This window comes from Jaculus jaculus, chromosome 3, assembly GCF_020740685.1.
Source record: "Jaculus jaculus isolate mJacJac1 chromosome 3, mJacJac1.mat.Y.cur, whole genome shotgun sequence".
Classification (NCBI taxonomy): domain Eukaryota; kingdom Metazoa; phylum Chordata; class Mammalia; order Rodentia; family Dipodidae; genus Jaculus; species Jaculus jaculus.
This window is the reverse complement of record NC_059104.1, coordinates 154,656,139-154,681,403: the sequence shown is the minus strand read 5'-3', so window position 1 is coordinate 154,681,403 and position 25,265 is coordinate 154,656,139. Positions and strand designations below refer to the sequence as shown.

Sequence of the window (25,265 nt, the reverse complement as noted above, 5' to 3'; positions counted from 1 at the left end):
TTATGGATATTTTCTTTCTGATTTGTGTAGCTGCAAAGCCCTGATGAAGGCTTTGAGGGCAGATCTCTTTATGAGAGCTGGAGGGAAAAGAGTCCTTCACCTGAGTTCACTGGCATTCCCAGGTATGCAAACAACCTGCTTCTTCCCATTTTGGTTGCTATATAGAATTGATTTGGAAATTGAAGTGTAGTTTATTTCAAGCATTAATTTTAAAAATAATGTTCAAAATACTCTGAAATCTGACAGATAAAAAAATCAAGGCTTACAAATAAAGCACCATGTGTCTGAAGTTGAATATGTAGGGCATTAAAATCGATTCTTTGGAGAGCTGAGTGTAGGAGGCAGTAGCGTGAGGGGAGTTCTCGGGAGACATTGGATCCGTGAGAGGCAGGACAGTGGAGCTGGGGTCACATGTTCCTCTGACCAGCCATATGGAAGAAACCGAAAAATGAGACAAAGACAGTACCAAGGATAACACTGATTCTTCACTACAGACTCAGAAGGAACTGACACTGCCAAGGAACAGGAACCTCAGAAATCAAAAAGTTAAAGGAAGAAGGAGAAAAAAGAAAAAGAGAGGACTGGAATAGTATTCATTGGCAGCTTGAAGCATCAGCACTGATTGAGATACCGCTGCAGTAAGGCCAATGGAAAACAAAGATGGATTTTGCCATAAAACATGACAAAAAAGTAAAGACAGAAGTACAAAAACAACTCCAAGTTTTGATAATAATGATGAACCAAAAGAGAAAGAATGACACTAAAAAAAAAAAAAAAAAAAAAGACTATAAAACACAAAGTGGAAAAAAGGAAGACTCCTGACTATGATGTGACTGCCGATGAACACACAGGATGGATTTGAGGAGGCACAAAGGCCATTACTACAGAACATGCACAGCAGGGTATGTCTGCTGCTTCTGTTCATGAGAGTAAAGGTCTGCACCTTTGGTGTCCTCAGTACTTACCTCTGAATGTACTGGTGATGATGTGGGAAGCCTGACCTGCGTTCATGATGAGTTGAGTCGGGCCATGTTGAGTACAACCCTCGCACACTGTGAAGAGCTGAGCACTGGGGGCGGCAGCTAAAGCTCCACCAGGCATTGACCCCTTGAGACATCATTTTGTTCAATTTTGGCATCTAAAGGTGTTAGGTACAAAAATCGTTCCTGCAACAGAGGGACCCACTGCCACTCAGATTCAAGGCCTCTGATCAGATTGTTTTCAAACAAAGGAATTATAAGTACAAAACAAAAGCAATACGTAAAGCAAACAGAAGTGGAAGTAACTCTGGGTAAAGATTCTTATAAAAAAAAACTTTGAGAAAAAAAAATTTCTGATTTACCTTTCCTACTGGCTGAAAAAGAAGATGAAGTTTGTCATTATAAAGGTTAACTAATCCAAAAAAAAGATTAATTAAACCATGGGTTAAAGCAGACAGAAATGCTAACAAATTAAAAGAAAAATTACTCCATTTCCAGGAATCTGTAATAGACTCTATTGAACTTCTGCTTGAATTTCTGGAAACATCAGAAGTACTCTGTGCACGAATTAGCATTGTCCAGACCAGAGGAAAATCATTAGGAAGGCTTCAGGAATGTTGCAACATGATCCTCAGTGTGTAGTAACTAGGCCTTTGGTGTAAGGAAAGAAAGCGATGCACCAGAAATGACTGATAGTTTGGGAATTAGAATTGCAGTCCAGAAATTACTTATCACTTGTGCGATGTCTGTATGGAAGACAGACAAGTCTGTAACAAATAGAAGCAAGGAAAATTTAAACATTTCACGCTAGTTCCCTACAAGATGAAAGGTGTATTTCATTTTTCAGGATTCAGTAACGACAGGAATGTCTATGCTAGCAGGCCATGTGACAGACATGAGGGACACCCCTGGGCATCCCTAGCAACAATGTTGACATCAGAGTAGCATGTATGAAAATCAATCATAAGCAAGTGGATATTGTGGAATGCAATAGGGTCAAAATATATGTCAAAGTGTTCAGAAGACATTTTGAAGCTGCAGGAACTCTGGTCTGTAAAAGCAGTGGCAGTCCAACCCTGCACTGAAAGGCTGCTTCTGAGAACAAAGCAGAAGTGTGAGCCGCAGCTTTTTGGGGAACTAAAGAGAGCACTTGAAATCATCTAAATTTTCCACATGGGACAACAATTGGAGTAAATGCGATACCATTTTGTAATCACCAACAGAGCAAAACACACACACACACACACACACACACACACACACACACACACACACACACAAATGGAACAGTCTTACAGTATTTAACTCACCACTTCTGTGAATTTTGTTGTCTTTGGAACTATTTGTTTGTTTTGGTTTGCTTTGGCTAGTTGAGGTTGATTCTCACTCTTGTGGTTTGTAGTAGAACTTTGTAGTTCCAGGCTGGCCATGGGCTCATGGTGATCCTCCTGTCTCAGCCACCAGAATTAAAGATGTGCACTACTGTGCTGAGCTTTTGGGGACTTTTAGATGTAAGAATTGTCTACTCATCTCTCAGTGATTTTCCAACATTTTTGTTCTGCCCTATGCATTGAGGGATTTTTTTTCTTAATTGAAAGGGTAGGCATTCTGAAACTTCTTTGTATGTTTTATATGAAACTACAAGGTAAAGCATAGCTGACTGCTTTTTACTGCTTCCACAGATCATGAGAAGTCTGTGTTAACAATAGAATAGTGCTTCTCATGAGAATGGGTAATACTTGCACATGATTCATTTAGGTCAAAGTGGATATATTGGGGAATGTAATTCCTCTCATATTTCCATTAATTTGCTAAGCTATAATTCTTTTTGCAGAGCATTATGTACTTAGAAAATATTTTGTTTAACCAAAATATAAGTATGACTTCATTGCTGGTGTCTTCCCAAATAAGGGAAGATAAAGAAATTTCTCGGTAGGTTGTGAATATAGACATGAGTAGTATGAATAATTTAAATGACCGAGAGCAACATTTGCCTCTGTATTACCTGAAAATGCTTCTTTTCACTACCAAATAAAACAAATATAAATGAAACAAGAAATCTAAAGGAAAATGTTTTCTAATTTCAGGAATTTTTAAACAAAAATTACGAAATTTTCACTCCACCCAGTAGTCTTATAGAAATGAATGACTTTTTGCCAGAATTAATGTTCCTCTCATTTTTGCTGCTGAGTGTGTAAACCTATGATAAATGTGTATATATATATGTTGAGGTAGGGTCTCACTCTAGCTCAGGCTGACCTGGAATTCACCAAGTAATCTCAGGGTGGCCTTGAATACACGACAGTCCTCCTACCTCTGCCTCCCAAGTGCTGGGATTAAAGGCGTACACCCATGCTAAACCTATGATTTTTTTTTGTAATAGTGAAAGTGGAGTTTAGTTTAATTGACCTTTAAATCTATACCTGATGAAAAAATTCAGTGAACAAATTTTGCTGTTTTATTCCTCTAAGGATCAGCAAACTGGGGTCTGGTAATGATTTTGAGGTGTTTTTCCAAAGACTTGGAATTGCTTCTGGCAGAGCACGGTATACTAAAAACTGGGTAAGTGCATTTCAATGAATTCTTCAAGTTCTTTTACGAATATATTCTAATTAAAAACCAGTTTGAGGGCTGGAGAAATGGCTTAGCAGTTAAGGTGCTTGTCTGTGAAGCCTACAGACCCAGGTTTGATTCTCCAGGTCCCACGTAAGCCAGTTGCACATGGTAGCACATGTGCCTGGAATTCGTTTGCATTGGCTAGAGGCCCTGGTGCACCTATTCTCATTCATTCACTCTCTCTCTCCCTCCCACTCCTCACTCTGTCTTTAATAAATAAATAAAAATAAATATTAAAAATATTTTTAAAAAACATTAAAATAAGTTTGACTTCAAAAGGTGACTGAAACATTAGAGGAAGTGGTGACTTGAAAACAGAATGATGATGCAGGTGGATGATGTTGCTACTCCCCACCTCACTTGTCTCTTGGCACCCATATTGCTGACTGCAAACTTAAACTGGCATGTTTCCCCTCAAATACATTCTCTGTTTTCCTTGGTGATTCAGTTTTCACTCCAGCATATAGGTTAGAAGTATAATAATTACTCAGCACTATTCTCTCCCCATTATCACTCATGATCAATCTGAATCAAGGCTTGTAAATATTTGAATCTTTATCTTTGACTATAGCTCTGATCTTTTAGTAAATAACAAACCATTGAACAATTAATGACATAAGACAGCAAAAACAATAAAAATCATGTTTCTTTCCCTTTATTTTTCAGATTGATGACTTTTTTTAGTCTTTCTTTGTCAAGCATTTCTACACATCATAACTGAAATCAGAGGTTTCTTTTCTTCTTTCCATGTTTATCCCTTCCCTTATTTCTGCCCATCAGATGAAGTATTGCAGCCTTTTAAGGTATTTCTGACACCTCCCTCCATGGTTACAGGTAGCATACCACTGCTTGATGAAATGTCTTATTTCAAACATAGATGTTGTCAGGGGGAAGAGAATGAACTCTACTCCACAGACTCCGAATGAGTTCAAGTCCTTAAAGTCAGATGGGAGTTTTCAGCAGCATTTCCTGTCAGTGGTTATTTTCTCATGGACTGGTTATTCTCTCCCAGCCAATAATCTCTTGTTATTAGAGTAAGAAGCTAAGCAGTATATGGTTATTCAGGGGTTTTGATACAAATAGATATGAATATTGCCTAGATTTGACTTGAATAACTACAAAAAAGAAAGGTCATGACCAACAAAAGTTCCTGGTAGTAAGTCCTGAAGTGAGATAAATACCCTACAATCTAGTATCAGAGTCATTGTCATTCCAACACAGCACTGTATAAAGTGTGCTTTTATATCAGTGGCAAAAATCACTATGAAGAATTATCAAAAGGCATAAGTCACCTCTTCACTGCTTGAAAAGTCCTTCATAATTTGTCATGCATACAATTGATTTTCCTTAGGCCTGTCTATGCATTCACTACTGTACCATTCTTAGCATCCTGCTTGTTAGAGACTCATTTCTCCATGGGCTTTTCAGTATTTAAACAATTTGACATAACCCTTTTATAATATTGTATAATTCTTCTTGACTTATCTCTAACAATTTCCTGACTCTTTACTTATTTATAATATGAGCAATTTTGTGTAGTCTTTTCTGCAGACTCCTGAAGCATTACCATCTCTCTCATATATTTATTCATTAATTTATTTGAGAAAAAGAGAGGCATACCGAGAGAAAGAGAGAGAGAGAAGGAGCACACCAGGGCCTCCCTCTAGCCACTGTAAATGAACTCCAGATGCAAATGCCACCTTGTGCATCTGGTTCGACGTGTGTACTGAAGAATTGAACCTGGGTCCTTAGGATTCCCAGGCAAGTGCCTGAACTGCTAAACCATCTCTCAAGCCCTTTCTCTCATATTCTTGACAACAATTCTTTTAGTTCTCTATAAGAATTCATATTGTTGTTTATATCATATGTACATATATTTTAATTTGTGCATGCCTGAAGTGTCCTTAACTAAAGCAGTGTTAGCATTGTGCTCAGCAGGTTACTATGGTACTTTCATAGGTCCTTTTACTCATCAGTATGAAACATCCTTGTCAGTATTAATAGTAAGTACCATGTTATGTATTATAAATAGTAAATACCTTGCTATATATTTTATTGTGAGCTGTCTTACAAAAGATGTATTTTCCCCTCCATAGGAAACAAACAAAGTCAGCAGCTATCCACTGTATCACAGTGTCTATGAAACATATGAGTTGGTGGAAAAGTTTTATGATCCTACATTTAAGTATCACCTCACAGTAGCCCAGGTTCGAGGAGGAATGGTGTTTGAACTGGCCAGTTCCTTAGTGCTCCCTTTTGACTGCCAATATTATGCTGCCGCTTTAAAAAAGTATGCTGACAAAATCTACAATATTTCAATGAAATATCCTCAGGAGATGAAAAAATACACTGTATCTTTTGGTATGTCACAACTCCTATTTCAAAACTCACCTTTATGTTTCTATTGAGTTCTGTCACTTATATTTCACTTCTGTTATACCTGATAAGATATTCTGTTTCTATCCTGTAAAAATTTATTTACCACTTCGTAAATGCTCACATCTGATACACAAAGAATGGCTGTCTATATTGTACTTATTTTTGTTAATAGTTGTCATGAGGAACCATGGTATCTGTTTTATGGAGATACAATCTCCATATCTTTACCGACTGGTGTCCTCATGCCTTCATCTACTGAGCGCTGAGATGACAGGCATGTGCCACCACACCTGGTTTAGGGGTTGTGTTCTTAAAACTTTGGATAACTGAAATTTCCATTCCAGATCCACTGTTTTCTGCAATAAGTAATTTTACAGAAATTGCATCTAACTTCAGCAAGAGACTTCAAGGCTTGGACAAAAGCAAGTATGTTTACATTTATTTATGTATTTAATGGAGATTATTAATATAAAATACTTGTTCTTATTTCTGTTGCTGAAATATGTTTTGGAAATGCTTTCCTTTTTTTTTTTTTTTTTATTTTCAAGGTAGGGTCTCACTTTAGCCCAGGCTGACCTGGAATTTACTATGGAGTCTCAGGGTGGCCTCAAATTCATGGCAATCCTCCTACCTCTGCCTCCCAAGTGCTGGGATTAAAGGCATGCGCCACCATGCATGGCTGCTGTTTTTCTGTTTTCTATCTCTCCACTTGAATGCATATTGTATAAGGTTTCCATATTACTCAAAAATCTTATATCTGATTGATGAGTAACAAATACAGCACCTCACTGCTGCACATTGAGGAGTCCCGGTGATCTCATTTTAGCTGAGACAGCCTGCCACTGTGTGACTCCAGCAACCTCGAGTTTTATCTCTGTTGTTCTTCAACATTATGTACATCACATTCTTTTATTATCAGGGCATGCTTCTCCAAACTCTTTTTAATGACATACCCTCTATAATTCCTTTCTACCTCCAGCTAGAAAAATTCAGTGTTTCAGGAATAATGAAGAGTGTGAGGCCATTATTTGTAGAAATGGTAAATCCTTAGGATTAATTTTGTGCGAAAGCATAAATATAAAATGAAATTGTAACAAGTATGAAAAAAATTAAAGTAACATCTCGATATAATATGTACATATTTGTGAGGTAAAATATGATCATTTAATTAACATCTAGTTCATTGAATGCAGAATTATGAAGGTGAATATCTACTATGTAGTAAACAGAGTATCTTGGTACAATTACCAAATCATTGTGAACTGATGTATAAATACATGAAAAGGTAAGAAGAGATGATCTCCAAAATGGCTCAGTTTTATTTAAACAAGTATTTGTAATGAAGTATACAGAAAAAAATGGGGAAACAATTATTCATCAATAATATTGTATGACTTTTTCTGTTGGCACAAGTCACTGTTTGTTAAGGTTCATACACCCTAGCAAAAATAGTAGATCATGGGATTTTTAAATATGATAATTATGTATGGTATTCTTACTTTCATAAGAGTTTAAAACGTTTCTTTTTGTTTTGATTTTTTTATTTGTAACTACATTAATTTTCTTTTTAGCCCAATATTATTGAGAATTATAAATGATCAGCTGATGTATCTGGAACGAGCATTCATTGATCCTTTAGGGTTACCAGGCAGGCCTTTCTACAGGTAAGGGAAAAAACTCCTCACCCTAATGGGACTTTAAAAACTATTGTGCACTGTGTAAAAATGAGTTTCTTTATTCAAAACACATTGTTGGTGTATGTTCACTGTACAGTTTCAGTTTCATAGAGGCAGTTTCTTTGAAATATACATGTACTTGGACCACATTTACTCCAGTTCTATTTCCTCTTCTCAGTATCCCTCCCCCATTCCATCTGCGAGTCAAGTACTCTGGTTTCTTCAGACTCCCTTCTACTTTCATACCACACACACACACACACACACACACACACACACACACACACACAAATGGCCCACACAGAAGAGAAAATAAGATATTTTTCTATGTGTGGCATATTTCCTTTAATATGATTGATTTCTAGTTGCATTCACTTTTCAGAAAACAAGGTACAACAGACCCAGTTATTCCCTTACTGGGCATCTACCCTAAAACCTTCAAATCACAGGCCAGAGAGATTTGCTCAACCATGTTTGTAGCATCTCAATTCATAATAGCTAAGAGCTGGAATCAATCCAGATGCCCATCACAAAAAGAATGGATAACTAAGATGTGGTATATCTACACAATGGAATTCTATACAGCAGTAAGAAAAAAATGACACAATGAAATTTAATTGTGTACTATTTATCACTGAATTTTATCAAGGACAGCATTCAGGCTGCAGTATAGTTACTATTCACTGCTTGTATCCAGTTCTACAGTGAAGGAGAACAGCAAGTAGAAAAGAAAAATAAGAAAGATGTACATTTTGGCAAGGAAGTCACAAGGCAAGTGTAGGAAAGAAAGCAATAATTTTTAAGATGATGAAACTTAAGGGACAATTGGTGTCATTTATGCAAGAGAAAAGCCTTGAATTTTGAACTGGGACAATAGAGAAGGTGCTGTAATGGCAATGCTCCACCTGTCAAAGTTCCCAGCTTATTAAAACATAAACTCATTTGAGAAGAAAGAGTCTTGCTATACTGTCTAGAGAAATGTTTTCTCACATGCGGCCTCCAAGACACTTCAGCTGTGGTGGAAGGGCCCACACTGCATCTCTGGCAGACAACTGAAGTAGCCAGAATCATCCAGACAATGCTTGTTTTGCAAACATGCCATGTGCAAGAGCTACATGATCATGGAGGCTTATACCAGAGCTAGGAAACCACTGAAGTCAGACACTGTGGCAAGGTCATATTGCCTGCAGGGAGATTCTGAAAGGCCATGCCATGAAGTTGTTAAGGTCTTTCCTAAGTTGTAATGGAGACCCCAGGATGTTGGCAATCCCAGGACCAAGGGGCACTTGCTGAAGAAGCTACATTTCTAAAATATAGACAGCTCAAGAGAGTAGCCAAGTGTATTGCATGCAGCAAAACTAGACAGAGGCTCTCCAAACTTACTGGAGTCCAAATGTTGCCATCATCAGTCACATATTCTAGTGATTAAATTGTAGGTTTTGATAAACATCTTGTTTAGTTTTGATCTTGTCTTTGAGCAGGATTCCTCCATATTGGAATGGGAATATTACTTTTTTTAAGATGTATTTTTATTTATTTATTTATGAGAGACAGAGGGAGGAAGAGAGAGTGAGAATTGGCACCACAGGGGCTCTAGCCACTGAAAATGAACTCCAGATGCATGCACTGCCATGTGCATCAGACTTACGTGGGACCTGCAGAATTGAACCTGGGTTCTTAAGCTTCATAGGCATTCACCTTAACTGGTAAGCCTTCTCCCCAGCCCAGGAATATTTCTTATTGGATTTTACACTGGAAATATGTAGCCTGACTTTTTTTGTTAATTTTATGAAAACTCACAGTTTACATTTTCCTGGATCTCATAAGAGACATTTTTTTTTTTTTTACATGTTAGGACTCTGGGGACATTTAGGGATCTATTGAATACATTTTGCATTATTGAATTATGTTAGTTTAAATGCAAATGCATTTGCCCCATAGACTCAGGTTTTTTTATCAAGTCTCCTATGTAAGTCTCCAGCAGGCATAAGCATATTCCTGCTAGAGGAGGCATGTCCCATGCTCATGGGGTTAATCTTCAGTCCAGCTCTACTAGATGGGAAGAGAGCCAGTTTGAGCTTTGACTATTGGTGCTTGCTGTTGTTGGTTTTTTTTTCTCACTGCAATTGATCTATGAAAGTGAACCAGCTCCTCTCACCATGCTGGCGTTTCCCCTGGAATATGAAAACCTGAAATAATCCTGTTCCTGCCATAAGCTGCTTCTGTTCAGGTGCTCGTCCCAGCAGTGAGCAAGGGGATTGCAGCAGAGATGAGCATGAAACTTCAGGAACAAGGAGTGTAGTGCTGTGACTGCGAGTGATAGGAGCAGGACTCACATTGACAAGGAGTGGACCTGTGGTGGCTAATATTGGTTCCTCTGATATCTTTGCTAGCTATAGGTCTGTTCAAGATACTTATATCCTGGGGCTGGAGAGACATCTCAGTGGTTAGAGGCATTTGCCTGGAAAGCCTGAAGGTCCAGATTTGATTACCTAGTACCCACATAAAGCCAGATGCACAAAGTGGTGCATGTGTTTAAAGTTCATTTGCAGTGGCAGGAGGCCTGGCATCCCATTCTCTCTCTCTCTTTCTCTCTCCCCTCCATCCCCCTCTGTCTCGGTGCCTTTTTCTCTCTGTCTCTCTTAAATAAATAAATAAATTTTTAAAATATATTTATATTGTGTTGGATTAATTTTGATAGATATGTGTCTAAATACTCATTAATTTCCTCTGGATTTTCTAATTTATTGGAATATAAGTTTTCAAATTAATGCCCTAATAATGTTCTGAATTTCATTGGCTTAGGTTATAAAGCCTCCCTTTTTAAACCTAATCTTAAAACTTTGGTCACTTCTTTCTTTGGGCTAGTTTGCCTATGGCTAGGGGAAGCTGTCCTTCACCTCCTTTTTTAACTAAGCAGTGGCAAGCAGTTTGAGGATGCTTGCTGGATGAAATATTAGCGATTGAGAGTAAAAATGTGCCTCTTTGCAAACCTACCACTTCTCCTCATTCCTTAACTCTTTGTCTGCCCTAAGAGAATTATCTAAACAGGATTACTAGTGTACCAAATGCATCATTTCTTTCTTTTTTTTTTTTTTTTAGAGATTTAACAACCTACATACTTTCATTCCATTATATTTACCTTTCACATTTCCATTTGCTTCTTTATGTAATCATACATGTATTGGGTTAGTGGATATTTAGGCATTTCATACTTTATAAAACTATGTCTAAAAGAATCTGCATTCCCATTCTTTATCAGAGAAGAAAAAATTCTGTAATAAAATTAAAGGTACAATAGTCAAGAAACACATTCAGATTAATAATTCACATAATAGCATATATCTGATTCCTAGAAGGGACTGAAGGGCACTCCTGTCATCCCGGAAGATCAATGACATAATACTGTACAGTTTGAATAAATGTACATTCTGAAGAATGTTGAAAATCTACATGGAATTTGTTAAAGAATGTCTTTGGTTCTGAGAACCTTTGGAAGTTACAGAGTGTGCATGATCAAACCACCCATCAGTCGATCAGTTCTTGTACAGGCAGTTCTGATTATGTTGCTCCAAGTAATGCAAGGGTGGCAGGATGGGTACAGGAAAAGTTTTACTTTTAGCTTCCCCAAATGCTGTCTCACTTGATTTAGGAGGGCTTGGAAATTCCCAAGAATTGTCTTCCAGAGAATTTCTGCTGTAAGAGTTGTATTCCTGAAAGTCTGCGCCATCATTAGGAATGGATCTCTCATTATCTGATAAAACCTTTATATCTCTTGGTAAAGGGGAAGATGGAGTATAACAAATAGCTTTGCCATTGGGTGATAAAGGAGGGGGTGCCTTTTGTACGTTGCAGTGAAATTCATCAAGTGTAATTTCGTGCTTTCTTTCCCAAGGTCTTCCACACATCCTACTGAGGCACAGTCTTTCTTGACAGCAGCCGGGGTTTTCAGTTTCTTTAGTAGGTCAACTTGCACTTGAGTCACCAGATGTAAATTGGACATCCCTCTTTTCAGTTCCCAGTATGCATGTTCCACAATATCACTGGAAATGCTCAGTCTTTGGAGATCTCTGCTCTGCACACTGCTTCCTGAGATGGACTTATTTGAAGGGCTTTCTGCAGCTCCATCTTGAGATTGCTCTGCACACTGCTTCCTGAGATGGACTTATTTGAAGGGCTTTCTGCAGCTCCATCTTGAGATTGCTCTGCACACTGCTTCCTGAGATGGACTTATTTGATGGGCTTTCTGCAGCTCCATCTTGAGATGCTTACACTCTTTCCTGGTCAGATCCAGCTCCTGTTCCAAACCATGGATCTTCAGGTCACAACTCAACTTTTCTACCTCCTAGTTTGATGAGGGTGGATTTAAATTCCTCATTACCTGCTGAGTTTCCACCTCTGTTCTTAGCTGCAGGAGCTCTACTTCTTTAAACTGGAGCTGTTCATTCAATACTTTTAAAGATTCAGAGTTGTCTTTATTCATTTTATCCAACTTACTCTTCAAATTATCCCGGTCAATGCCAACTTCTTGATATGTATGATAGGCCTTATTTATTTGTTCTCATCCCACAGAACTTGCCTCTTCATCTGACTGAGTTCCTGCAAGCCTTTCTTCCAAAACCCTTATTCTTTTCTTTAAGAATGAGTTCTTCAGGCTGGAGAGATGGCTTAGCGGTTAAGCGCTTGCCTGTGAAGCCTAAGGACCCCGGTTCGAGGCTCGGTTCCCCAGGTCCCACGTTAGCCAGATGCACAAGGGGGCGCACGCATCTGGAGTTCGTTTGCAGTGGCTGGAAGCCCTGGCTTGCCCATTCTCTCTCTCTCCCTCTATCTGTCTTTCTCTCTGTCTGTCACTCTCAAATAAATAAATAAAAAATGAACAACAAAAAAAAAAAGAATGAGTTCTTCTCTGAATCCTTAAGTCACTTTTTGATGTCTTCATATGCAGTGGCCAGGGCAAAATGTGAAGCAACAGATTCATCTTGTGTGTCAGGGTGTCTCCTCTGTGGGCCTTCTCATGATTCAGGATGCAGATATCATCTTCCACTAGTGTGTCCATGACAGCTACCACCACTGACCACCGCCAACCTGAGCTCCAAGTGGTGGTGGTCCTCAGGGGTCTCTGAGGGGGATCCTGGACGAGGTCCTTCACACGTCTGGGGCCCGGCCCCCGCGGGCCACGGGACCAGAAGGCCCGCTCCAGCATGGCCCTGGGACCTTCACGACGAACCTGCCCGGAGGAAACACGAACTCCGAGCAGGACTCAACTGCAAATCTGCAACCGCGCGCTGCTGCCGGCCCAGCGCCCCAAAGGCATCATTTCTTCTTTAAATCCATATGATAAAATTTACCCTTCTTGGGCTGGAGAGATGGCTTAGCAGTTAAGGCATTTACTTGCAAAGCCAAAGGGTCCAGGTTCAATTCTCTAGGACTCACATGAGCCAGATGCATAAGGGGATACATGCATCTGGAGTTTGTTTTCAGTGGCTGGAGGCCCTGGTGTGCCCATTCTCCCCCTCCTCTCTCTCAAATAAATAAATAATTTTTTTTTTTTTTTAAATTAAGAAGACCTTACCTTTCTCCAAGGTGAACATGAATTTGCTTGGCCATGTCAATGCAACAGATCTTATAGAAGATTAAAAATTTGTTTTTTACTGGTTCTCCATGCTTTAGTTAGCCACTGTAACATATGAATGTAAGATTTTTTTTTTCCTGAGTGTGTGTGTGTCTGTTTTGCATTCGTGTGCATAGCATACTCATATGTGTGGGGGTGCATGAGTCTATGAAGGTGCATGTGCACTTGTGTGCATGTGGAGGCCAGAGTTCGAAGACAAATGTCTTTGTCAATGGTTGTCTACATTAGTTAATGAAATAGGATCTATAACGGAACCTGTATCTCACCAATATGGCTATTGTATCGAGTCAGCTAGCCTTGGGGATCCACTTGTCTCTGCCTACCCAGTGCTGGGATTAAAGGTACGGGTCACCATGCCTGGCATTTACATGGTGTTGCAGTCAGGTTCACATTGCTGGTAGAAATCACCCAACCTAGAGCAGCTTGTGGGAAAAGAGATTTATTTTGGCTTGTAGGCTCAAGGGGGAAGCTCCATGATGGCAGGGAAAATGATGGCATGAGCAGAGGATGGACATCACACCCTGGCCAACATAAGATGGACAATAGCAACAGGAGAGTTGCTGGCATGGGGAAACTGGCTATAACGCCCATAAGCCCACCCCCAACAATACACTACCTCCAGGAGGTATTAACTCCCATATCTCCATGAGCTGGGAAGCTATCTTTCAGAACTCCTAAGTTTATGGGGAACACCTGAATCAGACCACCACACATGGTACACACATTTAAATTCAGATCCCATACTGCACTGCCACTGGTTTCCAACTGAGCTATCTCCTTAAATCCAAAATGACTATTTAAAAGTGGCAAAAAAAAAAACACCCATAAAAATAGTAGGTTTCCTAGTCACATTGGACTTCAGTGGTCATTATAATGCAGATAGTTATGTAGTAAAAACTTAGTGGCAGTGTACATGGAGACAAATAATTTTATCGCTTATCCTCTCAGATGAAATAATACAATTAACTTTGTAGTTTCTTTTTAATAGCTAAAAAATATAACATGGTCCATACTGGATTGTTATTTTTCGTAGCTTTGAACCAACTTGATTTATCCAATTAAAGTTATAATTATATATACTAATGTGTCTGTGGTTATTGATCATTGAAGTTCAGTACACAGTGGGTTATTCAAATCTTAGAAACAAGAATATGTCATCTAAGATAATAATCTGCTCTTGCTTTTTTCTCTTATATATTGTTTATGCAACTAAATGCAGCAAACTATTTTCTCAATAGGCATGTCATTTATGCTCCAAGTAGCCACAACAAGTATGCCGGGGAGTCGTTCCCAGGAATTTATGATGCTCTGTTCGATATCGAAAGCAAAGCAGACCCTTCCAAGGCCTGGGGAGAAGTGAAAAGACAGATAGCAATTGCAGCCTTCACTGTACAAGCGGCAGCAGGAACTCTGAGAGAAGTAGCCTAAGGATTCTGCAGAGAGCAAGCATTGAGTTGGTGTGGTATGTCACTGTGTACATTAATGAATAAATAGTAAATGGTGGGGACTTTATATGTATATGTGCATGGAAATTACTGTTACTTTTTCCTCTAAGTAAAAAAAAAATATTTTTTTTTTCTGTAATTGTAGAATGGTTTTCCAAAGAGTGATGTTACAGGAGCTGCAACCTGGACAAAAGTTTACTTTTCATAGAATTTATGCCTCTTTCGAGATCATTTCTGAAAACAAACAGGCTCATTTCCCTTCTCACCGAAGTAGAAGTCCAATTAGAAGAAAGGGGATGAGGAGGAGAAAGAGGAGGAGGAAGAAGAAGAAAACGAGGGTGGAGTGGAGGGAAAACAGGAAGAGGAGAGAGAAAACAATGAGAGGAGAAGAGAAAGAAGAAAAGAAAGAGAAGAGGAAAAGGAAAAGAAGAAGAAATATCTCAATGTTAGATTCTATTATTTTTTTTTTTGGTTTTTTTTTTAATTTAACTTATTAGTTTTCTTTTCAGCAAATACAGGCAGTTTGGTACCATTGTTTAGGCTCATCCATGATCTACCCCCTCCCAGTGGACTCTCCTTGTTGATGTAAATGGTTCGTGCCGGATACCAGCACAACAGGGAAGGAGATTCTATTATTTTACCCTGAAATGCAAATATGGACCAAGCTGTTTCAGTATAGATTCTTACACCTGTGTAGTATTAACTGGTTTTGAAAAGACAGTCAGCAAGTAATGGTAACACAGCAAGTTATGATGCAGACTTGACCTGATCTTGCTATTGAGGAAAACTTAGCATTTCAACTTCTGAGCAATAACCTCTAGGGGACACATTCTTGTGTATTCTAGTAAACTCATGACAAAATAAAATAAGGGTTAAAAAATGTTTTATTTAGTTAATTCAATAATCCAATATGTCTGAAAACATGTTTCTCTTTTTCATAATTTTATTTATCCATTTGTAAGCGGTGGGGGGGGGTGTGCAGAGAATGAGCATGCCAGAGCCTATTGCCACTGCAAACAAATTCCAAATGCATGCATCATTTTGTGTATCTGGTTTTATGTGAATACTGGGGAACTAAACCTGTATTGTTAGGCTTTGCATGAAAGTCTCTTAAACACTGAGCCATCTCTCTAGCCCTGAGCCATAAGCCTGCTTGTGACAGTATGAATTAATTCATTAAAATCTGCCTTATATACTTCAAATTTCATCTCAAGCTCTTTCTCTCCACTATGTTCACAAGTTTATAACTATTTAATCTGAACTCTGTCATATACCAAACAGTTTAATATATTGAAGATACTGATTTAAACTGTTTGATAACTTCACAAAGAAAGCATAAATTATCCATGTGTAAATCCTCATTCTGAATGTTTGTCAAAATGATATTTTCCATTATGTTCATGTTCCTAGCATTTTGGGGCAGAAGGTTGGTTAGCACTCAATTTAAAAGTAATGGTTTAAACACCACTAACAGTGGCAATTTTCACAATTTCAAATAATCTGGTTGACACATAGCTTCAATAACATATTTTGACTCATCATTCTGTAAAGTAGCTGGACCAAAGAAATACTGTAAGTTCATTTCTGATGAGAGAAAATGCCACATGTTTGTTCACAAGCATTTCCTTTGCATCCGGATTAACATTAAAAATAATGACATGCCAATTGATTACTTGGAGTGAAATAACTAGTCCATGAAACCTCATCACATCATTTGGGTTAAACCAAAAAGTACATTGATAATGTTTCTTGTACCTAATCTTGCTGTGTCAGGTATGCTGTAACGCAGATGCCCTTCTATCTGTTTGTGCATTGGATGACTCTTCATCAAAGTAGATTGAAAGATTTGGAAGCCAGTCAAGGTGGCTCATGCCTGTAATTTCAACTTTTGAGAGTCAGAGAAGGGAAGAATGCAGGTAACCTAGTGAGTTTCAGGTCAGCCAAATATGAGACCATGGCTCAAGCCATCAAAAGAAGAAAGTAATAAAGGATATTGAAAACACCATAGATCCCTTGAGAGGTCACCTAGAAATAACCCAATGGTATTTACCTGAGTGCTTGATTATTGCTTTTCTGCATTTTGTTACAGCATCAGCTATAGAATGTGGTAAGACAGAAAACTGAAATGAAAAAAATATATATCATGTGTCGTTTATGTAGGAGTAGTGAAAACTAACCTTTGAAGGGATTGGGAGATAACCTGGGTGGTAGAATATGTGTAAAACAAATGTGCGGACCTGTGTTGTTCTGCCAGGCATGGTGGTGTGTGCCACCTGTGATCCCAGCACTCAGGATCCAGAGTAAGGTGAATCCCCAGAACCAGCTAGCTCCTAGAGTAGCTGAACTCCTGAGCTCTGGGGTCAGCAAGAATCCATATTTCCATAAGTAAGATTGATACTTACTGACGGAGACATCCAACATCAACCTCTGTCCTCCACATACACATGTACATGTACCAACAAACACACATACACACACATGTGCCCATGCACATACAAACATACACAGAACACACACATACACATTAAAAAACTAATCATTGGGCTGGAGAGATGGCTTAGTGGTTAAACACTTGCCTGTGAAGTCTAAGGACCCCGGTTCGAGGCTCAGTTCCCCAGGTCCCACGTTAGCCAGATGCACAAGGGGGCACACGTGTCTGGAGTTCGTTTGCAGAGGCTGGAAGCCCTGGCGCGCCCATTCTCTCTCTCTCCCTCTATCTGTCCTTCTCTCTGTGTCTGTCACTCTCAAATAAATAAATAAATAAAAATTTAAAAAAATATATTTTATAAAAAACTAATCATTGAATAAGGAACCATGGATTTTTAGTGATTACTAGGCCCTAGACCATTCTTATATAACCTACCTGAAGGAAATCTCCTGACCAAATAGAATAGTACTTATTATAACTAACTATAAGAGATCTGGGAGTGAGTAGGACCCAGCAGAATGGGGGCAGCTAAGAGGGAAAAGATGCTACCAACACATGATATATCCATGCAAAGTATTTTCTTTTTTTTTTTTTAAATTAGTTTTCTATTCTGCAAGAACAGGCAGTTTGGTACCATTATTAGGCTCATCCGTGACCTACCCCCTTCCCATCGGCCCCTCCTTGTTGAGGTATATGGGTCGTGCATTGTGGGGTTAGCCCACAGTTATTGGTATGAGTATTTTCTTAATAAAAAGTGACAGAGCGTGGGTCTCCACATTCAGTTATGTTTGTCAAGACTGGTTGTTAATTCACATGTTTAAGCACCAATAATATATTTTTAAAACTAATGTTCCCATAAGCATAGTACGTAGTGTGTTCTTTTTATATAGCTTCTACTTTCCACTCAGTGAATCTTAAAACATACATTTATCATATGTAATTGGCATTTTATTAAGCATCAAATTCCTTGATTATTTACTAACTTTTAAACATGTGGAAAAATCTGTCTCTTCAAATTGTTTTATGCAGCATAATTTAAGATTTTAAAAAATATTTTTATTTGTTTATTTGAGAGAGAGAAAGAAAGAGAAGAGAGAGAGAAAGAAAGAGAGACAGGTCTTCTGCTACTGCAAATGAACTCCAGATGCATGTGCCGCATTGTACATCTGCTTTACATGAATACTGGAGAATTAAACCTAGGTTATTAGGCTTTACAGGCAAGTGCTTAACCACTTAGCAATCTCTCCCTCCCTATAATTTAAGATTTTAGGTGAATTGGTTCTAATTTTGTTATACCAAAATTTCTTCAAAGGCAGAATCTTGCATATTGTTTGAAGTTACTTTGACACAAATTCTTGTGCGTATTGGGAAGATTGTGTAGTGACTACTAGCTAACCTATTACACAAATTTTAGCTAACACATCATGAAGAATAGTTACAGTCAAATAGATGGAGTAAACTGAAGAGCTCACATGGGTCCACAATGAACATATACAATACGTATCCAATAATGTCATCTTTTTATAGTCACTGGACTTGGCATTTTATTTAAAAAATACATGAGAAATAAACTGGAGACGCAAAACAAAAGAAAACAGAACTCTAACCAGGAGTTTGTCTTTTCCTCAAAAAGGGTGGGCGGGGGGGGGGGGGGAATTCAGCATAGAGTAGTTAAATGCAAATGAAGTCAGTCAAGTAGGAAAGGTAACTATCTTAAAGGCACTATTTTCCTTTTCCTTTTGAGGATATGCATTTTTGTGTGTTCCAGGTTGATTGAAATATGAGGATAGGTTGATGCACTATAAATTTTACATGACCTGACTTTTAGAAATATTTAATTCCAAAGCACCATAAAATTTACATCAAAATTTTACATTGTATTGAATAATAAATATGGATCTATAAATCTCTACTATTTGACTTATCAAAGTATCCCTATTGAAACTGTCAACCTTCAAAATTATATGATGGGTAATAAATATAATTATTTTAAAATTATTATTTGCAACAAATGTTTAGTCACAGCTATTCAAAAGGATGCATATGCTACAAAATCCTTAAAAAATCAAAATATGTCTAAAGTGATATAAATGATAGCTACCCTAATTTCATAATTATGCATTGTATACATCTATCAACTTGTCACAATATTAGCTAGGGGATGGTCAACATGTTAAGGTACTTATTTGGAAAGCTTGACAACCTGAGTTTGATTCCCCAGTAGCCACATAAATATAGATGTACAAAGTTGTGCATGAGTCTGGAGTTGGTGTACAGAGCCATGAGGCCCTGGTGCACCCATTCTCTGCCTCTCTCTATATATCTCTTGGCCAAAAAATAATAAAATAATTTTAATTGCAACCATGTACTCAAAAGAGCTATACAAATTAACATTAATAATTAACTTTTAAAAGCTACTCAATTCCAATATGATAAATGATAGAAAACAGTTACAATGTTTACCACTAAGGTCTCAATAGGATGACATTGGAGTTGCCAGTGTAACAAACAAATCTCAGAAAAGGAGTGCATTTTTAAAGTTTGAATCTCATTCGCATCCCAGATGAATTCACACTGATCTTTGTAACTTTATTGAATAAAAGCTTCTTAAAATTATACTTCTCAGGGCTTCTTTTATGTTTGTTTCTAAAACTGTAGATGATAGAATTTAAGAATGGAGGAACAATGGTATAAAATACAGAAAGAACCATGTCCTGAACCACTTCAGAGACTCCTGGAGGTTTCAGATACACATAGGCACCAGAACTAAGAAACATAGACACCACAGCAATGTGAGGGACACAGGTGGAAAAAGCCTTTCCTCACTCTTCTTTGACTGGAAATTTCAACACAGTAGAAAATATGTAAACATATGATATGGCAATGAACAAAAAGCAGCTACCAGTAAGTCCTATGGCTGTGAGAAGAAGTGACTGACAGAAGGACAGTTGGAATGTCCTGCTCGTGTGTGCACTTGCAATGACAAGACTGCCAAGTACAGAAGCCAGTGTCATCTGAACACTGAATTGGTGACTCATGATCACAGGGTAGAGGAGGGGCTGGCAGATGGCCACATAGCGGTCGTGAGCCATTACAGTGAGAAACAGAATCTCCACACATGCACAAAAAAAGAACATAAAGATCTGGGTTGCACAACCTGACATAGAGATGACCCTGTTGTCAGTGAGAGAGTTGACACAGGCATTGGGGACAGTGACAGAAATGTAGCACATGTCTAAGATGGACAGATTCCTGAGGAAGAAGTACATGGGCGTGTGCAGGTTCTGATCCAGGGTGGTGGCCAGGATGATGAGGAGGTTCCCCAGCAGGGTGGCCAGGTACATCAGCAGGAACAACATGCTGAGCAGGAGCCTGAGCTCCCATGACTCAGCCAAAAACTGCAGGAGAAACTCAGTCACCTGAGTAGAATTGTCCATGTCCTGAAAATGCTGGTTGATCTGGAATAGAAAAACAACAAAAGAAAAAACAAAACCATTAATAAAATGACCAAAGTTTTCTTCATTGTATTTAAGTCTACATTACACAACTAACCTTTATGTGCCAAAAATGAAGTATCTATATTTTTTGTTCTGCATGTATTTTACGATGCTCAGTTGTTACATAGACAGGTGCTAAGATGGTGGGGCAGTCCAAGTAATTTTATGCATTTTATGGTTTGATGTCAGCACTATAACTCAGTTTCCATCTCATGACCTGTATTACTTTAGTGAAGAGTAAATTGATCATTGTATCCAAGTTCCTCTTACAAGTAAATTATCTGTATCTTTCAGAAATTTCTAGAGAAATGCAATACATGAAACATTTAAAATGTGTTTATCTGTAATTATGTTACATATATGTATCTATTTCAACAAAATATGTCCTCATAGCCTTTGATTATGTTAATCTTTCATATATGCATAGATGTATGGGAAAGGCAAAGAGAATGAAATTGATAGAGATAGACATAATGAGACAGAGGACCAGACAGAAAAGAGGGAAATGTGTGCGGAGGAAGGATAATTTAAGAAATTTGTTCCCCCAGTGTGTCTAAGAATAGCAGAGTAGACCAGTAGACTGCAAACCTATAGCTGTTCATCAGAGAGCCCTACAATGTCTGCAAAACAAGACAGGTTTCTATCAAAGCCCTTGATCACCCACCTGAGGCAAAAGGTAAGACCTTATTGCTGAAGATACCATATTCTGCCAACACAGAAACATTGAGAGACATGGCTGGAATCTGGAAGACAGCCAGTCCCCAGACAGTAAGCCCATCTAGTGCTGGAAGGCACTAAATGAGCTTCTGGGAGAAAGTGGCTAACAATGATCTGAGCAACCAGAGGTCTAAGTTACCTAAAGGCAAACACCTTCACAGGATATAAACACCAGTGCAGTAATGGCACACAGCCTTGGTGGATAACCAATAGTGTTCTGATAGGCTGAGAGATCAGCTCAGTGTAAAAGAACCTATATCTGGAATTGGGAACCAGATCAGAATCCTATGGAAACAAAAATTATGTTCTCCAGTGTCAAGCTCTCACTTGTCTTTGGCTAAAAGAGGGGTTACACATATCAAATTCACCATAAATTAGCAATATTTATCCCATTTAAACTATGCTGACTTCACTCTCTGTTGGAGAATCTGTTCTTTTTCAGAAGGGTAGTGAGACCAGAGGAGATAAACTCCCCTCCCACTTCAGCCAAGCTCCAGCAGAAACCACAGAGGAATTGGACAGACAAGCAAAAGAGTGACTCTTCTATGGTGAACCTGATAATCAGTACCACAGTGTAGGAGACCGACCCTGAGGATACTCAACATTTACCAAAGCAGAGACCCAGATGCTCCTACGAGCTCATCACTGAAGTAGACTTAAAACTCACCCACCATGCTCAGGGAATTTTGTGGAAGGGGGGTGGAAAGATTGTAAAAGCCACAGGCTGGGATGTTATTTAGAGGAATTCCCTGCTCCCCCCGCCCCCAGAAAACAACTGACTGCTGCTCCCACAACCCCATGGGGAATACCTGCAACCACACTGAGGAGCATCCCCAAAGGAATGGGGGCAGGGATGAGGGAAAAGAAGGAACCAACACATGTTGTATCCATACAAAATATGTTGCTAATAATAATAAAAGAGTAAAAGTGATAGTGGGATGCCAAAAAACATGATCTGTACATAATTAAGCCTGAATGTTGGAAACAATTTCTTCTCATGGAAATCTTGGGTTTTGATCTTAAACTATTTGAACATGTTGGATGAGCCCAGTGGTACTATGATACATAATTTCCATCACCTAAAGTCAAGTGTCTGGACTCTTATTTACATTTTACACAGCAGCAACTCCTAGCTTAATGTGTGGTAAAATAAAGGTCAGGCCAAGTTCATATCTAATAATAAATAATAAATATCATGCTATCTATGACCTGACAACTTTGAAGGTTTAAGGAGTTTGACTGCAATTTTTTTGTTTGTTTGTTTGGTTGGTTGGTTTTTCTTTGGTTTTCCTAGGTAGGGTTTCACTCTAGCTCAGGCTGAACTGGAATTCACTATGTAGTCTCAGGATGGCCTCAAACTCATGGCAATCCTCCTACCTCTGCCTCCCAAGTGCTGGGATTAAAGGCGTGTGCCACCACACCCAGCTTGACTGCAAATTTGGTTAAGGTTAATACACAATGGAGACTGTTCTGCCATGGTCTAACTGTGATATGCATATCTTCAGGCTTCCCTGAATTGGTTCTGATTGTTCTCAAGATAAGCACAGATACTGTGTTTTCAGTTTTCAAGTATTTCTGCCAAGGTGGTATGGACATAACATCCAAACGTAACAAGAGTAGGATGAGGCTAAGCTTATGTATTTTGTATCTGTAAAGTATAATTTTGTCAAGTATGTATATCCTTGGTAACTATTGAAAAGATAAACTCAGCAATGGTTTAGGGAAATAGTCTGACCATAACAGATTTTAAAGACCCTGGTGAAGGCATAATAAGCCTTTGGAGAAAATCTTCAACATGAGCTTGTGCATGTTTGAAATTTTACTGTGACATATTTTGTAAAATTTTTGTTTATAGTATCAGAAAACCTATAGTTATTACTGTTGACTGATCTATCATAGTAAACAATTAACATCTTTAACATCCACATGTGTTATCTGTCTTAGAAACCACATTTTTAGTCATGAACATACTTCTATTTCTCCATCGGGTTGTAAATCCAAGTCAATAACAATTTTTGTTGTGGAGCCTTCAATATTTGCAACTTTATTCCATTATTTTTTATTTGTTTAAGTCATTATATAATTCACAATTAGAAAAATTATAGGATGCTAACATATTTGCATACTTTCTTATGCATAATTAAAAGGTAAATTCTAAAATACTTCACATAAAGTGTAAGGGTATTAAAGTGAAAAGTTTTATATGAAATTAAAAATAGGATACTGTCACTTTAAATGCTATTATAACACCTTCTTAAAAATATTTTGGGGCTGGAGCGATGGCTTAGCAGTTAAGGCATTTGCCTGCAAAGCCAAAGGACCCAGGTTTGATTCCCCAAGACCCACATTAGCAAGATGAACAAAGGGGTGCACGTGTCTCGAATTTGTTTGCAGTGGCTGGAGGCCCTGACACGCCATTCTCTCTCTCTCCCCCTCTTTCCTTGTCAAATGAATAAATAGATAAAATATTTAAAAAATTATTTATCTACAAGGATAGAGAAAGGAAGAGAGAAAAAATGAAGGAAGGAAGGAAGAAAAGAAGTGAAAGGAAGGAAGAAGGAAGGAAGGAAGGAAGGAAGGAAGGAAGGAAGGAAGGAAAGAAAAGAAAGAAAGAAAATGAAAGGGCATGCCAGGTCTTCTTGGAATTGCCAACAAATTCCAGAGGTATGCACCACTTTCTGCATATGAGTTTATGTGGGTAGTAGGGAACTGAACCCAAAGAATTGAACCCAGGTCATTGGCTTTGTAAGCAAATGTCTTAACCACTGAGCAATCTCTCCATAGACAGTCATAATTAAATAATAAATATTTCAAATGAAAACCTAAATTTTTATAGTAAGTAAACCAAAGCAAAGATATATATTGTGCCCAGATTAGAAATAAAGAGCATAAATGTTAGATCAAAAGCATGAAACTAAATAGAATTATTATCAATCTAAAAATGATAAAATTTTGTAAAGATTAGTACAATTGATGAACTAATGAAAAATAAGTTCTAATTCATGTAAATAAAATTGCAAATTATTCTCATTTTTATTGTATGTGTGTGTGTGACCCAGTTAGTTTAATTAGGTTCAGTGTGGGTGAGGGACTTTTTACTAGAATAGTTTGATTATGAAAAGTTCATATTAACTCTGCACTAAAACATCATGAGATTAAATAATAGAACAAATATGGAAGCTTTTTTTTTTTTTTTTTTTTTTTTTTTTTTTTACTGGCAAGCCCCTCTACTGTGGAGTCATCTCTCCAGTCCTGGAAGCTTTTTTAAAAGTAAAAGTATATGGCATGGTTAAAAACATGAACAAAGAAAGATTAAGATTATAAAAGAAACGGAGTCACGGTGGCATACTCTTTTAATCTCAGCACCTGGGAGGCAGGGAGAATGATCATCATGAATTCAAGTTCAGTCTGAGACTACCATAGTGAATTCTAGATCTACCTGGGTTACAATGAGACCCTACTGCAAAAACAAACAAACAAAAAAGAATAAGGGATCCTTAGGCATTTCCAAATATTAGAAATGATGTTAATTCAGCAAGCCAATCCACACACACTCCTCTCTGAGTCAGTAAGTTGGAAATGAAGGAGCTTATATGTCCCCACTGTGAAATTGGCATTTTTAAAAAGTTGCTAATGGCTCTCTTTAAAAATCAATAATCATCTGTTGATTATAAAACGATGTATATTAAAATGAGCACATATTAAAACTTTGATATTATAGGTACTGAAAAAATAAGAAAATAAACAGATCCTAAAGTCCTGCATGTACCACCAGAGGCTCCATATTTATATTTTCGGATATTGACAGCCAGTAACCCACACACAGGAATCACAATATTTCGTGTACAGCATATTAAGACTTTAAGTGATAATCCAGAGATATGTGTGCAATTTA

The 25,265-nt window shown here is 38.0% G+C and overlaps 1 protein-coding gene and 2 pseudogenes across 3 annotated transcripts in view; 1 reads left to right on the top strand and 2 right to left on the bottom strand.

Moving 5' to 3' along the window:
* The window catches only part of Folh1b (folate hydrolase 1B), a 60,215-nt gene extending 45,080 nt beyond the window's left edge, over window positions 1-15,135 (top strand). For all 3 annotated transcript variants that reach the window (XM_045145940.1, XM_045145941.1, XM_045145942.1), the window contains 7 exons: window positions 31-122; window positions 3,452-3,542; window positions 5,693-5,957; window positions 6,320-6,401; window positions 7,547-7,639; window positions 14,522-14,745; window positions 14,874-15,135. In XM_045145940.1, coding sequence (XP_045001875.1) covers window positions 31-122; window positions 3,452-3,542; window positions 5,693-5,957; window positions 6,320-6,401; window positions 7,547-7,639; window positions 14,522-14,711 — 813 coding nt within the window. In that variant the 3' untranslated portion in view covers window positions 14,712-14,745; window positions 14,874-15,135. The remainder of the gene's footprint in view (window positions 1-30; window positions 123-3,451; window positions 3,543-5,692; window positions 5,958-6,319; window positions 6,402-7,546; window positions 7,640-14,521; window positions 14,746-14,873) is intronic.
* LOC105943990 lies at window positions 11,188-12,708 on the bottom strand (annotated as a pseudogene).
* A 4,555-nt stretch (window positions 15,136-19,690) lies between the features above and the next one.
* On the bottom strand, window positions 19,691-20,593 carry LOC101601622 (annotated as a pseudogene).
* Between the last annotated feature and the right edge of the window lie 4,672 nt (window positions 20,594-25,265).